Genomic DNA, 16,684 nt, shown 5'->3' with positions numbered 1-16,684 from the left:
ATGCTTCTCTGTTACGAAGGTGAAAAGGACAAACTTGAACTTTTCCGGGATTTGACTTGAGGCAGTTTGGTTGGTACTAGGTTGTCATTGTTTTCAAGGATTCATCTAAAGTTGTCTACAGTTCACCAGGAGCTTGTACTTGTGTTACAAATCTGTGTCTTCCGCATGTGTAGTTGAAATTCTTTAGTATCTATGGGTTGGTCATTGATGTAGATTTTGTACATTATAGGTGCAGTTACACTGACGTGACCAATAGCTTTCTTCTGTGGTTTTCGTCTGCTATTTTTTCCGTTGAAAGAAACCAAAGATCTTTATTTAGTTAGTTTACTGTCTCTTGGGATGTCATACAGGGTTGAAAGAGTAGTCCAGGAACCGAAGCTTTTCAGCTCGCAATTTTTACAGAATGGATCGATTTGCTTGAAAATTTGAGAATATGTAGTGGATAGTCCAGGGATCAAAATCTATATGATGCCGAAAGGCGCTTTTACCATGGGGGTGGTTGCCACCCAACATTACCATGGGGGTGGTTGCCACCCAACATTGGGGGTGGAAATTTTTTATTACATTTTGACCGCAAAAGTTGATAAAAACATTAATTTTAAGCAAAAAATGTTCTATACATTTTTTGGTAAAATTAATATTTTTCGATTTATTCGCTATCGAAAATGTTAGTTTTATATCGCAAAAATCAATGTTTTTCTATATTATACTCATTTACGATTCACTCAATTTTTGCCGTAGAAAATTTTTTTTTAAGCCAAATTCTTGGGATTTAAATAACCTACAATTTCATATTTAAACATTTTTTCGTATCTCTGATGCTAATCTTTCTATTCTGAAGAAAATGGTATTTTTTACCAAACTACAAAAATTCGTTATTCGCTTTTAACTCCAGTTTTTTTTTTAAATCATTCTAAGCCAGTCAAACTTCTGGACTATATTACTAATACATACATAAAGAAGCATGAACAAGGCCAATGACTAAAAACACCGCTAACTTACATTATTAAGCTTCCAATTGGATTTCTCCTTTTTTTTTCAAAAAAATATATTGATTTTTTGACCGTAACTTTTTTATTTTTTATCCTAGAAAGTTTGGTAAAAAAGAATTTTGTAGGCCTCTACAAGATCTATAAAGCTATTAATATTAAATCCTTTTAAAATATTAGTCGCAAAAAGAGATGACGGTAAAAGGGTAGGTAAAGGTGGTTTTTGCATGTTATTACAAGTTTTAATTATTGTCAATAGCTCACTTAGTTTTTGCCATAGAAAAATTTTTTGCTAACCCCGTTATTGGGAATTAAATAAGCTACAATTTTAGATTGTTATATTTTTTCGGATCTCTGATTCTAATCTTTCTATTCTGAAGAAAAATGCATTTTTTACCAAACTACAAAAATTCGTTATTCGCTTTTAACTCCATTTTTTTTAAAACTAATTATTCTAAGCCGCTCAAACCTCTAGAATCTATTAATAATACCTAAATAAAGAAGACCAAATAAGGTCAATGACTAATTTTAATTAGGGTGGTAAGTAGGGGGAAGTTTCCGATCACTTTTTCGCTGAAAAAAATAGGGACTGACATTCTTTTCATAATAAGTCACTATAGAACGGTTTTTGCTTAGAATAAATGTTTTTACCAACTGTTGTGGTCAAAATAAAATAAAAAATTTCCACCCCCGAGATGGGGTGGCAACCACCCCCATGGTAAAAGCGCCTTTCAGCCTCATATAGATTTTGATCCTTGGACTGTCAACTACTTATTCTCAAATTTTCAAGCAAATATGCGAGGTTTTGCCCTATTTTAAGTTCATTACTTGGACTAGAGTTGTTTGTGATTTATATGGTTTATGTTGTTTATGGTGTCATAATCGATGATAAGATCTACAAATACTGTTCCGGATACCCTGGTGCCTTTCATTCCCATCTTCGATGTGTGATGAGTATTTGTGGTATCTTTCCGGTATAAAATCTCTTTATCTTTTAACGAGCTTTTCGTTTACTCTAGATGAAATTCCATCGAGACTCATGTCTTTTTCAGGTTTGAGTTTTATTCGCGAATCACAAAGCAAGTTTTTTGATTTTTTCGAAAGATTTTCTGGCCTGTTCTATTCTTGATCTTATTTCTAGATCAGGATTTAGGCTGCTATCGATGCAACATCCCAGGCAGTTACTCAAATCTATTGACCTGTTCTAAAATGTTTCCGTTTATTGTGCAAGGTTGAGGTACGTTTTGGTTTGTTCAGATTGACATCACTTTGGTTTTTTTAATGTTTATTTTCATACCAAATTGCTCACAGGTCGAGTTGGTCTTGTCGATGAGTCGTTCTAGACCCAAGTCGGAATCCGCAATCAACACCGTATCATCGGCGTATCTGATGCTGTTGATATTTACGCCATTCACCTTGACTCCATCCTTGGAATCCTTCAGTGCTTCTTTAAATAGAAACTCGGAGTCAAGATTAAACAGCAGAGGCGACAGAACACATCCTTGTCTAACTAATTCCTAATTTCTACTTCTGCAGATGTGGAACCTTCGATCCTAACTGTGGCGGTTTGGTTCCAGTACAAGTTTTTTAGTAATTTGATGTCTTTTCCATCTAAACCGACTTCTTGCAAACGTTCTAATAGTAGGTTATGTCTTACTCTATCAAAAGCTTTTTCGAAATATATAAAGCATATAAATATATCTTTCTGTTGGTCGTAGCATTTTTGTGCAATAACTAGTAAATTGAAGAGGGCTTCTCTGGTTCCCATGCGGGCTCTGAATCCAAACTGATCATCTCCGATGATTGTTTCGCACTTTTTATATATTTAGTAATAGTAACCTATCCTACCTTTATTTTCTGCTTGCTAGTAACGTATTGATTTATTTATGTAAACATTGTTATTTTAGGATGGTCTAGAAGTAATGCTCAACGTTCCGAAGAAGGCGAATGACGCGATGCACTTGTCTCTCCTCGAAGGCTGTGATATATCCGCTGATAAGTTAGGCGAAGTCGTTCTCCAAGACGCCTTCAGTGTCTGGGATCCCAAACAACTCATTCGAAAAGGAAGAGATCGACATATTTTTCTTTTCGAAATGTATCTCTTATTTACCAAAGAAGTTAAGGACTCGGCTGGAAAAGTCAAGTACATCTACAAAAATAAGCTAATGGTGAGTATGAGACATCCGCAGTTGTTTGGATTGATACCGCTCAAAAAACAGGAGAATAACTCAAAAATGAGTAACCATTTTCAATTTCGTTGCAACACGAAACTACAGCCGCTCATTATTCCAGTTCAATCAGACAGTGCAGCAAGCACCTCTATCGTTTTCGAAACTTATTAGTCTCTCATCAGGAGGCACATATGCTGCTCTCTCTGACCCAACTGGGACAAACCCCGGCATGCAGTCACGGATTGCAACGAACGAAATGGCAAGGACGCCCTAGCGGCAACTGCTAACAAAAAACTAAGATTTCAATCTAATAGCACATAAAACGAACACCAAAAAATGTTATGTTTGGTGTTGTTTTATGTGCTATTAGATTAAAAACTTAGCAAAATCAATGGGAAAGTCCCCGTAGCTGGCTGTATACCATAGTTAAAAAACCATACTGAAGTAAAAACTTCTTTTGTATATTGGTATAAAAAGTTTTATTAAAAAACATAAAAGTCCTCCAAAAGGATTTGCAAAACGTTTTCAATCTGAATCAGATCATCCTCAGTGCGTTCTGCTTCACAAAAGAAACTAGCAACTTATTTAAAAAGGTTACATCGATATAAACGGTTTACATAACAATTAAGTGATATTTGTAGCTCCCTGTTCCCTGCTCGTTAAGAACTCGTGGTTCTTGCCAGTTCAATGGACACAGACCAACTCAGAGTTGGTCTGTGTCCATTGAACTGGCAAGAACCACGAGTTCTTAACGAGCAGGGAACCATGTTGCCCTTTGAGCACTCCTAGCACATTTCATCTTGTAACATCGACTTGGAGTTGCTACAAATATCACTTAATTGTTATGTAAACCATTTATATCGATGTAACCTTTTTAAATAAGTTGCTAGTTTCTTTTGTGAAGCAGAACGCACTGAGGATGATCTGATTCAGATTGAAAACGTTTTGCAAATCCTTTTGGAGGACTTTTATGTTTTTTAATAAAACTTTTTATACCAATATACAAAAGAAGTTTTTACTTCAGTATGGTTTTTTAAAAACTTAGCCTTTGGCTAGCAGCTGCCGCTAGGGCATCCCTGCCATTTCGTTCGTTGCAATCCGTGACTGCACGCCGGGGTTTGTCCTAGTTGGGTCAGAGAGAGCAGCATATGTGCCTCCTGATGAGAGACTAATAAGTTTCGAAACCGGTAGAGGTGCTTGCTGCACTGTCTGATTGAACTGGAATAATGAGCGGCTGTAGTTTCGTGTTGCAACGAAATTGAAAATGGTTATTCATTTTTGATTTACATGTTTACTGTGATTGGAGTACGAAGGAAACCATTCTCGTTGGAACTTTACCGCGCTGAGCAGATGGGACGTGAATTATAAATTGTAAAATTCCCTCATCTTCCTTAGTCTCAGCATCCTTTATGGCTTGCAAATTGTACAAGCCTCGGAGGTGTTACCAGAGAAGGTTCCCATTGTTTTCAATCTGGTAGGATGTAGGGTAACATTTTTTGGTGTTGTTTTATGTGCTATTAGATTGAAGGAGCTTAGGAGCTTCAGGAGAATAACTCTTTACAGTATGTTAACGTGTGTATGACAGTAAGTAAAATAAAGTTCGTGTGACCTTCTGGTTGAGATCTGGTGTTAGGTTTTTCAGTCGCGAAAGCGCTTCTAATATGACGCAACTTAATTACCACTTACGTAGCCGGGACCGACGATTTTACTTACCATTTGCAGCCATTTTAAACTAACCAGTGTGCTGCCCTCCTAAGGAAAACCACCGCATCTGCAGTATTTATAAAAATGAGTAAATGGACTTCAAAGAATCTGCAACTTTTAAAAGGTGCTATAGTTGTTATAACAATGCGGTTAGAAACGATTTTACTTTATATCAATAAGTCTGTAAGTAAACTATGTTTTAAAAAGGGAAGCAGTAATTTATCCTAATTTTATGCCTACTATGGCAGATACTGGGAAAAAAATTGTAAATAATATTAGAAATTGCTAAGTAAAACTACAGCATCTACGGATGTTATGTATATGCGGTGTTTTTTCTTAGCATAATGTTACAGATAATAGGTATAATTAAACAACAAAATGAATTTTTGAATAATTTATTAAATCTACATATTTAATAAAAAACCAATACTCATAAACTACTTGAAAGAAACAAATATAATCATTTAAGTGAAATACGTATAAATATAACAAAACTAATAAATTGAGGTAAAAATAAAATAAAAATCTGTGGCTAACGGACTCGCATCCAAGCCATTTTTTCACACACACACATACACACACAATAAAAAACTACATTTATTATACCGAATAAACCGTAACAAACAAAATTTAATACAAAAGCAAAAAAATTAAATATACAAAGAAATTATTTTATTAATTCTTATCTTCCTCAAGGTTTTGCCAAAATTGTAATCTATTTGAAGGCATTATGGTTTTGAGATTTTTAATAAGGGTTTCTTTTTTATTTTTTGATGCTCCACAAGGAGATGTAAATGTCTGAGGGCTGGGAAGTTTCTTATTTAAAACTTTATTTTGAAGAAAATTCATTTCAAACATACTATCAGATTTATTTGTTAACTTGTACTTTAGAGAAAATGATCCCCTGTTGGCAACAATTTCTGTTAATTTCGCCAAGTAAGGACGTGACTCTATTTTTTTAATTTTTGCTTGTGACGCGAAATCTTGCCACTTAAAAAAATCTGTATACTTCATTGTTTTTATTGTAATCTTTTTGAATTTGCATTTCCAACAGCTGTCACAAAATCATTCAAATCGTGGGTTTTTTTTGTTTTTTTTTAAGATAGTTCCACCTGATGGTGGAAGCTATCGGCGGATATGAAGGTGTGTCCTGGCACACACAACACAACCGCACCATACACAAGTTAAGAAGAAACTAAATAAATTGATAAATCGCGCAAATTACGTAGCAAAAACACCGCAATTGGGCATTGCTTAGAATAAACACAGTAACTGCAGGTTCCGACAAGTATATGCGGGGTTTTACCTAAGTAATGTTGTAGTTGCGGGGTTTCTCCTTAGTTCCACGCACCTTTTTGTAGATGCTAGGTTTATTATTTCTTTCAGAATATATAGTTGGGGTTGTAAATATTGTACTTTTATTAAATAATCATGTAATATCAACCCTCTAGATCAAATTTTCGCGCCTAACTCAATTTTCATAATTTTTGCATATGCGGTGTTTTTCCTAAGGACGGCAGTGTGATGAGTCACACACATAAGGTACTTTTACGAATTCTACAAAACCGAGTATTTCTTCAGTGCGAAAGTAAAATGAGTAATAAACAATTTGGATTTAGAAATGGTCTAGCCAGGAACTAGAAATTCACAATTTTGTATGCTCGTTCTCTTACAAAAAGTTATGAGTTCAGAAAGAACGGTTATGTTTGTTAGATCGACTTCGAGAAGGCATTATTACTAATTTTATTGAAAAATAACAAATTCTTTCAAATATTACTTTTTGTCCTAAGCCTACAGTGCCTGTTGTATACTGTAAATAAATACAATGTATTGATATTGATAAAAATACAATTCAATCTTGTTGTATACTGTAAATAAATACAATGTATTGTTATTGATAAAAATACAATTCAATCTTTAAACTTTATTAACAACGAATAATTGTTATTTTGACATATTCATTGTCGGAAACATATATAACACAAAAATTTAGCTGAGTTAATGAAAAATGGAATGACTGGTCAAAAGGGTACACGAAGCCAAAAGAAGAAGAACCAGAAAGAAACGAAGACCAAGAAACACATGGTCCCAGCAAATACTTGAAATAGACAGGTAAAGGTGAAAACCATGGAAAAAATGAAATAATTGATCAGGGGGCAGGATTGAAAAATATGGATAGAGTTAAGAAAACTTACCACAGACGCCTCAGGGATATAAGGTGTTACCAAATGAAAGAAGATGACAGCTCTGGTAATAGTTAAATGGGGACAGACTTGAAATCCATATGACATCTCGATGGTTCACTGGGCTGGCGCACTTACTTCGACGTGAGTAGATAACGCGGTGAGAGATTTCGTATCTTGAAGACGCTCATTGTTTGATTTCTACTTGAACGTGTTAACACACTAGAAACTGGAATATACTGTTGTGATTTGCTCAAATGTATGTTTATAATATTTATTTTTAACTTCTCTCTACTTGGACTTATATATTTTTTAACGAATTAATATGATATCTCAGGGCTCTTTTACTAATTAAAACAAAACGTGACTTCAAAGTATTTTTTTGCTATAGTATTTTTACTACAAAAGCGATATTACGTAGGTTAAAATTTTTGACGTAAGAGAACTGTCAAAACATTAGAATGTGACTTTTCATTATTGCCATGTTTATAATAAACATGGCAATAATGAAAAGTCACATTCTAATGTTTTGACAGTTCTCTTACGTCAAAATTTTGACCTACGTAATATCGCTTTTGTAGTAAAAATACTATAGTTGCCTTTGAGGAAACGGATAGACAATAGGAAAATAAATTTAAGGCACCATTATGAACTTGCAAAGCAAATGGTATATTTTAAAAACCAATCAAATAACAAAAGTAAAAAGATTGAATAAACATATACCGTATAAAATGATCAGAATAATAAAAATTTCAAACATCCATCAAATCATACATTCAAAATTATCAATACAAATTAATTAAACTTATATCCAAATCAAAGATTTCTTAATTTTAGTGATTCACGATAAATTTTCATTTATTTTAATTCTCAATAAAACCAACAAAAAAAAAACGAATAACTAATTTAAATAGGTGGTCGTGATTGATAGTCTCTGTTTACTAAAATGACGAAACTAACCTTCTGTCCCCAAAATTTGATGACTTCACCTCACTCTCCTTTGATTGTGCCTTGTCCGCTTTGCTCGTACTTTTCAGTTTCTCCAAATACTCCTGCTATGTCCTCTGCTCCAAATCTTAACTACATGAACAAACCCCTTCTCTCCAGACACAAGGATATCTCAACTAATCGACTTGATCCAGTATAAAACTATATATCTGTTTATCACATACAGCATGCCAGTTGTACCACAGTTGTAACTCTTTCCACAAACAGAAACACAACTTTTCACAACATATACTTTTTTCAAAACTTGGCTAATTAGCAACGTCGTCTCCGCAGAAACTGTAGTGTACTCCCCCGGTATTCAATTTACAATGTCCTCTCCTCTCCTGGCAAAACTCCATCCAAATCATTAAATCTTCCACTTCGTTTTGAGTGAACCAATCAGGACGTATCTCTATCCAAAACAAATTTTACTGTCTTCTCAAAAAAAAAACAACTTTCTACTATCCAATAATCCGTAAGTAAATCCTTAGTAAACACATACTAAACTTTTCAATTTCTACGGAAAAAAGGATAATTACCGATCCCCGATGACTATTCACCAAAACCTACTCTTTGTCTATATCTTTTCATTGTTTCGTGGTATACTGTACAATAGAAAGTTCAACGTCAAATGTTTACAAATGTTTATCTAACTAAACGGTAGAAAAACCTATATATTGTCTTCTTATTTTCTGGGAATGCCTTTAACCGAATAAGATTCACTAATTCCGAAAAACACTTACTACATCTAATTTCTTTTGGTCGGTGATTTGATTTTTGTCTTAATATTTTCTGTTTAAAGTTTGAAAAAATATGCAACCTTGTTAATACATACAATTAAAATATATCACTTTAAACTAAATGTATCATATCCTTTTAAAAAATATATATAAATATTTATTTAGTCAATTAGTTTGTTATTATTAACTCTAACGATGTTTCAGACCTCAGAACTGGGCGTAACCGAACACATGGAAGGTGACGAATGTAAATTTGCCGTATGGACCGGCCGTGCTCCAATTTCCGACTATCGCATTGTACTTAGAGCTTCTTCGCTCGAGACCAAACAATTGTGGGTGAAGAAGTTGAGAGAAGTAATACAAGAGACTTACTTTAGCGGAGCCTTACCATTGTCACTGCCAAAGAGTCCTGCTAAGCTGAAACCACATAGCCAAAGATCCAGTCGGTAGGTCGAATTGTATACAGGTCATTTGTTTGTTTTTAATTTTCATTTATCTCTTCTGATGCAATTTAATTTTACTAACCCCGTATACAGTGTGTCCTCGAAAATAGTGTGTTCCTTTAAGGTATGGATATAATACACAATGTAGAACAAAAAAGTCCTATAACATTTTTTCCTAAAGTTTACCGTTTCCAAAAAAAAATTACATTGTTCGCCATATAAGCGTTCATAAAATTAACTAATTTGGCATTACTGTACAAGAACTGTTTGTGATTTAGTTTATTGACACCACAAATGTAGGTCAGACAGGTACACCCCTGTAAAATAATTGTACCACCCCATGTTTGAAAATCCAACAAAACAAGAATTTGTTTGTTTGTTTAGGATGAAGCCAGGGCACAGTATATAGAGGTTCCACAGTAAAACCACTCCTCTGTCGGCACTTTGATCTCAAGAAGTAATTGCAATTGGTAATTCACCAGTGGTGGATGCGGGTTTTCCCTGTTAAAACCCGTACGTTTCTATGCGACTAGCAATGCGAGAGTGGGGCAAAAGCGACTAAGAACATTGTGCGGTCGCCATGCGCGACTACAGATTTTACTTCCAATTTTTCGGAGAGTGGTTCTACTGTCCGTCTTTACACTGTGGCTAGGGTTTAATGTAAATACTTATGGCTAAAATGCTGCAACTATTTTTGAATTGTGATTGTCTATGTTTAGATTTTTGTATACATAGTTGTCAGATTTCAGTTTGCATACCAAAATGTATTTTGGTTTTTTAGCCAAAGGGTTGCATTTAGAAAAAAATGTTATAAGACTTTTTTGCTCTACATGGTACCTTCTACTTATACCTTTAAGGAACGCACTATTTTCGGGGACACCCTGTATACATCAGCTAGCCATATACTATTAAAATAAGACGATTTAAAATATCTCATTGAGAATTGCTACACACTCTCCATGGCTCGTCAAAAACCTCCGACGTCTAACAGTAGAGTTACCGCCAGATGTTGTCTTATGTCCGTGTAGTATGTCTTATGCAACAACAATCCTTTCAAATGCCCATAATCCCGTTACACATAACACTAAAATTAATAGGTATACCCGAACTCTTTTGTAAATACGAATAACAATTTTCCCTTTCCGCATTTTCTCTTCCACCACATGAATTCGCTGTTCCTCTTTCTTTTTAACTTCCCAACATTTAGTCCCGTATATTATAAATAATCTTATCACAGGTTTATAAAAGTTTCTTTTTAATTTTATTGGAATTTTTCTCAAACAGATGAAATAGAGAATGTGGAAAAATCCCCTTACGAACAATTCACACATCCACCATTTTTCTGTAACCCGGCACACCACTCCTCTTATATTTTATCCATACCTCGCAAATTCTACTCCATTTATTTCCATCTATTTCCCCTTTACTCTGTAGTAGTTAAGCTAACCTAACGTAATTACGTAAAACTCCCACTTTTCACGATAAGTTCACCACCCAAAGTTATTATCGTATTTTCGGTAGTACATAATTCCATCTTTAAATGAACTTTCCATACACCTACTGTCTTTTAGCCCTACTATGTTTTAAATATTTTTCTTCAAGAACTTGTCTCCACTTTCCGGTTTTCTTTTAAATCCCTGTTAGTATTTCCTACTATAGTTTGTTTTTAAACCAAGAGGAATGATTCAAATTTACCGCGCCGTAATGCTTGTTTGTAATTGGTCCAACCGCAGGCAAGTTTACTCCACTGTTATAAAATTTTGACACTAATGACATTTATCAGGTTTTGGCACTTTTTGGCATTTCATAGGTTAATTCAGTTATATCGGCGATTTTTTGTGTTTTCTGTGTTATTTCTTTAATTTTTAGATTTTTATTCTGATTTGATATAAAAAGCAGTTGTTTTCAGAACTCTTCACCGACAAATTAATATAATATAATATTTATGGATTACTAATTTATGGATTATAATATTTGGTTATTATTTTAGTGACTTTCTTGGGTGTGAATCTGTCTTGTTAGTTTACTCCTCCTGGTTAAAAAATAAACTATAGTACTACATCATTAACATACAATAAACTGCAAGGATTATTACCATGTAGTTTTTCTGTTATATGATTCAACACTGATAAGAATAAATACAGACTAAGCAATGTGCCCTAATATAATCCTACTTTCACATGAAATTTATCAGTCTCTAAACTTATCCTAACACTAGTTGTTACTCTCTCATACATATCTCTCACAATCTTCACATACTAACGGGAAACTCCTTATTTAGCGACCCCTAGAGACCCTTTAATACTCTTACTTTCTCAAGATCAATCAGATCAGTACCATATGAGCATATTTTTCTTTATTCCTATAGCAAGGTTCTGAAACTGTTTTCTTGTGAAATTAACATCTTAATGTCTAATGTAGTATTATGTTTATATGGAATTGAGCCAAAATTAAAGGTGTAATGAAAATTACATTTCTTAAGAGCGACTGGAGCACACACAAATATTTTTTCGCCCTTTGTTCGTTCCATTTCGTCTCTTGGATGCATGTACCTTGCACTCTCCTTCTTTTAAGCACATCTACGTGCCAACACCATAGTCTTACGTGTAAGATTTTCAAGGTTCCCCCTGAATGATGTCCCCCTGGCATACTCTCCTACTCTGGGCTAATTAGCAAAATACAAGGAAAAGTTATTTATCAGCAATTTTATTGCTGAAATCGAATCTTATGATTATATTTATTAATAATATAGGTATACAAAGTCCACAAATAGTGTGCTACATTTTTTATAAACAAAATGACGCCCAAAAATCGTGTTTTTTTTTCAATTTTTGCTCTATAACTCCAAAGATTTTAACTTTACACCAAAAACACCCAAATAAAAATTCACCGTAATTAAATTCTGCATACAGACGTGTTTTTCCCGATTTACTTCGACGAAAATTTTCCCCGGAAAATGCGAGTTTTTCCAATTTAATTTTCAACTAAAATTTTAGATAAGTGATTGTTTATCAATAATTAATTAACTTGGTAAAATAAAAGCTCTTTTCGTATAATTCCAGAAGCCGATGGAAATTGAATGAGCAGTTTAGCAACAATTGAATTGTTAATTCAAAATTTACGGTGTCTATAATCAGAATAATTATGATACATAAAAATAACTATGATTTTTGTATAAAAGACACTGTACCTGTCTAAAGTACTTTACAGAATTGAAATTGGACTATTTAAGCGGCCTCAGGAATATTTTAAAATTATAAACAATTTTTTGGCTTATAAACAAATAAAATATCTCGGGAAATATTAAATTTAATTAAATTATGAAAACAGTATTGGAAAAAAAGCGGCAGGACGCTTCTTTTAAAAGAAAAAACGTTTAATTGTGATGAGTGGTTCTTGAGATACAACCGGTCAAAGTTGATCGGCATTTACGGCAAAGACATAAACAATAGGATCATAATTTTCGAACCATCACCTTTTTATTTCGGTCCTGTTTCTCCACACCAATTTTCACATCTTAAAAGTACTCATAACATATATTATTATAATAAAATCTATCGATATTACGAGTGAAAATTGCCAAAAATAACAAAATTCCAATTAAAAATTAAGTTGGAGAAAATGTAATCTCAAAGTTCAAAATCGGTATACGTTAAAAAATGCATTTTTCTATGGATGCTATACAATATGCAACTTCTCTCACTACTTACATACATTCAAAACGAACAATTCCTCATGTAGTGAGAAAAGTCGGCCATTGCAGTGAGAAATATTTTTTCTCACGGGTTCTCCTACGGTCTTCCATACTATGATCGCCGTTTCCATGGTAACATGCACAATAAAAACACAATTAATGTTGTCAAATAAATGTGTTGAAGCAAAACCTACCAGGAATTACATTTCAAAACTGTTCAAAAATAACTTAATTAGAATTTGAAAAAATAAGGTATATAAATTTTAAGAATATTAAATACCTACATGTATATGTATTTTATTTCAATTTATGCATATAATATACCTAAAAGTACCTAAATTATTTAATTTTGAAGTTTGCACTCTTGACAAAACCGCATCCATAGAAAAAGTACAGTGTACAACACATGAGAAAATAACATATTTCTCCCTCGCTTGATTTTATTAATATTTTATTGATATTATTAATATATACAATCATAAGATTCGATTCCAGCAATAAAATTGCTGGTAAATAACTTTTCCCAAAAATGGCCTATTCGCCGATAATCTGCCCAGACTATCCGCGAAATCCGAACGGAGGCTCTATTTACTTTTTATTTCGAGAGATGCCATCATTTCTGTATAAAATACGTTTTTTTATTAAAGAATGCCTGTCCATTATTACTGCCTGAAAAGCTTTTCGAACATTGAATGCCACTGTGAGAAATTGCCCTCCCAGTAAATGTATTGTCCCTATCCCGTTATTAGGGCAGCATGCATGTACAGTATTTCTCATGATCATCTTTCAGTGCGTCACAGTTTTTCGATTTCTTTCTAACGCATTAAATTATATGTGACAGAAAAAAAGGCACGTCCGTGATTACATTTCGTCGGTGACATTTTTATAACATTTATTCTAGTTATTCTAGTTGTCGATAGATGGCGCCATAATAAAAAAATATTTTTTTTTTAATTAGATAATAATATTACAAATATAATCTGTATAATTTATAAGACTATACAAAACAAAGAAAATACCATTTTATAAATGCAAGAAACACATTTGATTTGTTTTTATTCCAAATTGAAAATAAAATGTGACAACTGTCAGATTTAACTAAAATGTCATGTTAGAATAAATGTCATAAATGTGTATTATCACGGACTTACCCTTTTTCCTATCATTTGTTACGCACTGAAAAATGATCATGAAAAGGACAATACCTCTTTGTCCCGCTATTATGGCAAATCTTTCTATTTTGTTAATGATTTATTTAGTAAGAATATTATCTTATGTTATCATATTAGAATCTTTATCCTAATTTGTAATACAATACCTCTTTGTCCCGCTATTATGGCAAATCTTTCTATTTTGTTAATGATTTATTTAGTAAGAATATTATCTTATGTTATCATATTAGAATCTCTATCCTAATTTGTAATACATCCACCATTCGATCTGATGATAATCATAAGGGGCGTTTTAGTCTCAGTTGCAGTGTTACTACTTAGTTTGTATGTAATATATTTCGATCTGACATGTACATTATCACTAAGAGAAATTATCACACCGGTGATTAATTTTTAATTAAACTGGAGGTAATATTAAATACAAATTTCATAAGCTACTGACGTATATTGTGTCATGTTTCCCTCCAATTAATCACATCTGTTCAGGATGAAATTATCAAGACGTTACTGCTCATTCATTTTATTGTATATACAATAGCTCTTAGTAATTAACGTTAAAGACATTTCAGTGACTTCAAGAAAATTATTAATATATTGGGTTGTAAACATAAAATTCAAACTTACTCACAATCTGTTTTGTTGAGCCAAAAGGATGACCAAACCCGTTTCGGACATTGCAATTTACTCTCCATCTTCAGGTCTTTGGCAAGGTCAACTCAAAATGCTAAAAGATTACAAATTGTAATTGAAATAGTTGTAACAGGTGTATCATAAAGAGTGCTAAGTATTACTCATGCAATGTTTGAAAAGGTATATTAATATAATACTTACATACCTGTTCAAGAAATATAGTAAAAAAAGAATGTGTGTGTACTTTGTACGCACGTAAGAAGTTATACTTCTATTATGATTTCTTAAAAATAAATATACTTTAAACAGTTTGTTTTAATTTTTTTTAAACACCAAACTAATTTTGTGCTTACCGCTTTCAAAAAAAAAAAAAAAAAAAAAAAAAAAAAAAAAAGTATAGGATTGCACTGGATTCGAACTCAAGACCTCTCGATATCTGGCCGAATGCTATACCAAATACGCTACGAGGACTGGGTCTGTATCGGTTCGGACGTACCTAATGACAATTCACGGTAACAAACAGACAATGTGAAGTATTAAATATACAATAAAAGGTTTTAATAATACTCATCTTACTCCTGAGGAAGACAAATCCAAAGACACAAGAATTGTAATAAATATATTTACTAAAAACACTAATATATTCTTTTCACACCTTTTCTTGCACTGATATATTTATACATAACTAGAAAGATTTAGCAACTAAACGCCATACTGTGTGTGTGCGCATGCGCGCAGTATTATGAAATTTTACTCTCAATCGCGCCTAAAGAAGTATAACTTCAAAAAAGAAGACGCGTACTAAGCGCTTATTTATACTACAATGTCATCTAGTGGTTCTCAATTTGATTACACAAGTGGGATGTATCTTGAGGAGTTGTTTGGGAAGCAAACTATTTTTTATAAATTTAAGAAAAATTAATTGACGTGAATTGCTTGTCTAACTCTAAGTGATTTTATTTTTATAAAGATATTTTTATTTACTGTAGGGATATGTGTTATTTATTTATTTACTGATTTTTTTTCGTAAATGGCAATTTTTTTAAATTTTCAATAAATAAATAACACATCTCCAAAATATAGCTTTACAATAAATAAAAATAACTTTAAAAGAAACATCACTAAGGGCCGGTTGTTCGAACGCTAATCAAAAATGATCATTATCAAATATTTAATTACTGTCACAACTGTCAATGTCAACTTTGATTTTGTTGCTGAAAATATAATTATTGATTACAATTATTATGAAATTAGTTAATCAATTATGTTAATAATTGTTATGTTAATTGATTAACTAATCTCATAATCATAATCAATTATGTTTTGAGCAACCCAACCAAAGTTGACATTGACAGTTGTGACAGTAATTAAATATTTGATAGTGATCATTGTTGATTAGCGTTCGAATAACCGGCCCTAAGGGTCAGACAAAAAAAATCACGTCAATTAATTTTTTTTTAATTTAAAAACATTAGTTTCCTTTCCTACCATGTAAGATTTGTAATGAAGTTGAAAATCACTAGACAGAACCATAGTATTAAGCCAGCTACACACATGCCTGTTACTAGCACACTGACATACCAGTAACTAGCAAGCACCAGCTACTGTCCCCAAACTGGCATGTGTGTACGTTAACTGGCATGCTAGTTCCTGGCATGCCAGCTACTCGCAGAAAATTTGATTTTTCTTGCTAGTAGCATGCTGTGAGTAGCTTGCAAGGCGCATACGTCGGGAATGTCACTGGCATGTGTGAATTTGCCTACGGGCATGCCAGTAGCTAGCAGAGAATTGAGGCGTTCTTTGCAAAAACCCCAGTAGTCCTTTTTTTCCGAAAATGGACTTTTGCCATCTATGGATTGAAGGACTAATTACCTAGGTTCCTTGCGTAAGAAACTTCCATTAAAGTTACAGTAGTCCAAAATATAAGCGACAAAAGTATAGGCGATTCCGCATAAACCCCATATGTCGAGC

General features: G+C 33.1%; 1 protein-coding gene across 5 annotated transcripts in view; it reads left to right on the top strand.

Moving 5' to 3' along the window:
- LOC126885284 (kalirin) overlaps window positions 1-16,684 on the top strand; it is a 1,143,465-nt gene that overhangs the window by 472,192 nt on the left and 654,589 nt on the right. For all 5 annotated transcript variants that reach the window (XR_007698367.1, XM_050651791.1, XM_050651792.1 and 2 more), the window contains 2 exons: window positions 2,897-3,157; window positions 8,979-9,220. Coding sequence is in view for 4 of the 5 variants with exons in the window: in XM_050651791.1 (XP_050507748.1) it covers window positions 2,897-3,157; window positions 8,979-9,220 (503 nt within the window). In the remaining variant the exon portion in view is untranslated. The remainder of the gene's footprint in view (window positions 1-2,896; window positions 3,158-8,978; window positions 9,221-16,684) is intronic.

The sequence above is a fragment of the Diabrotica virgifera genome, chromosome 5 (assembly GCF_917563875.1).
Source record: "Diabrotica virgifera virgifera chromosome 5, PGI_DIABVI_V3a".
Taxonomy (NCBI): Eukaryota; Metazoa; Arthropoda; class Insecta; order Coleoptera; family Chrysomelidae; genus Diabrotica; species Diabrotica virgifera.
The sequence above is the reverse complement of the archived record's forward strand: the minus strand, read 5'-3'. Positions and strand labels throughout refer to the sequence as shown.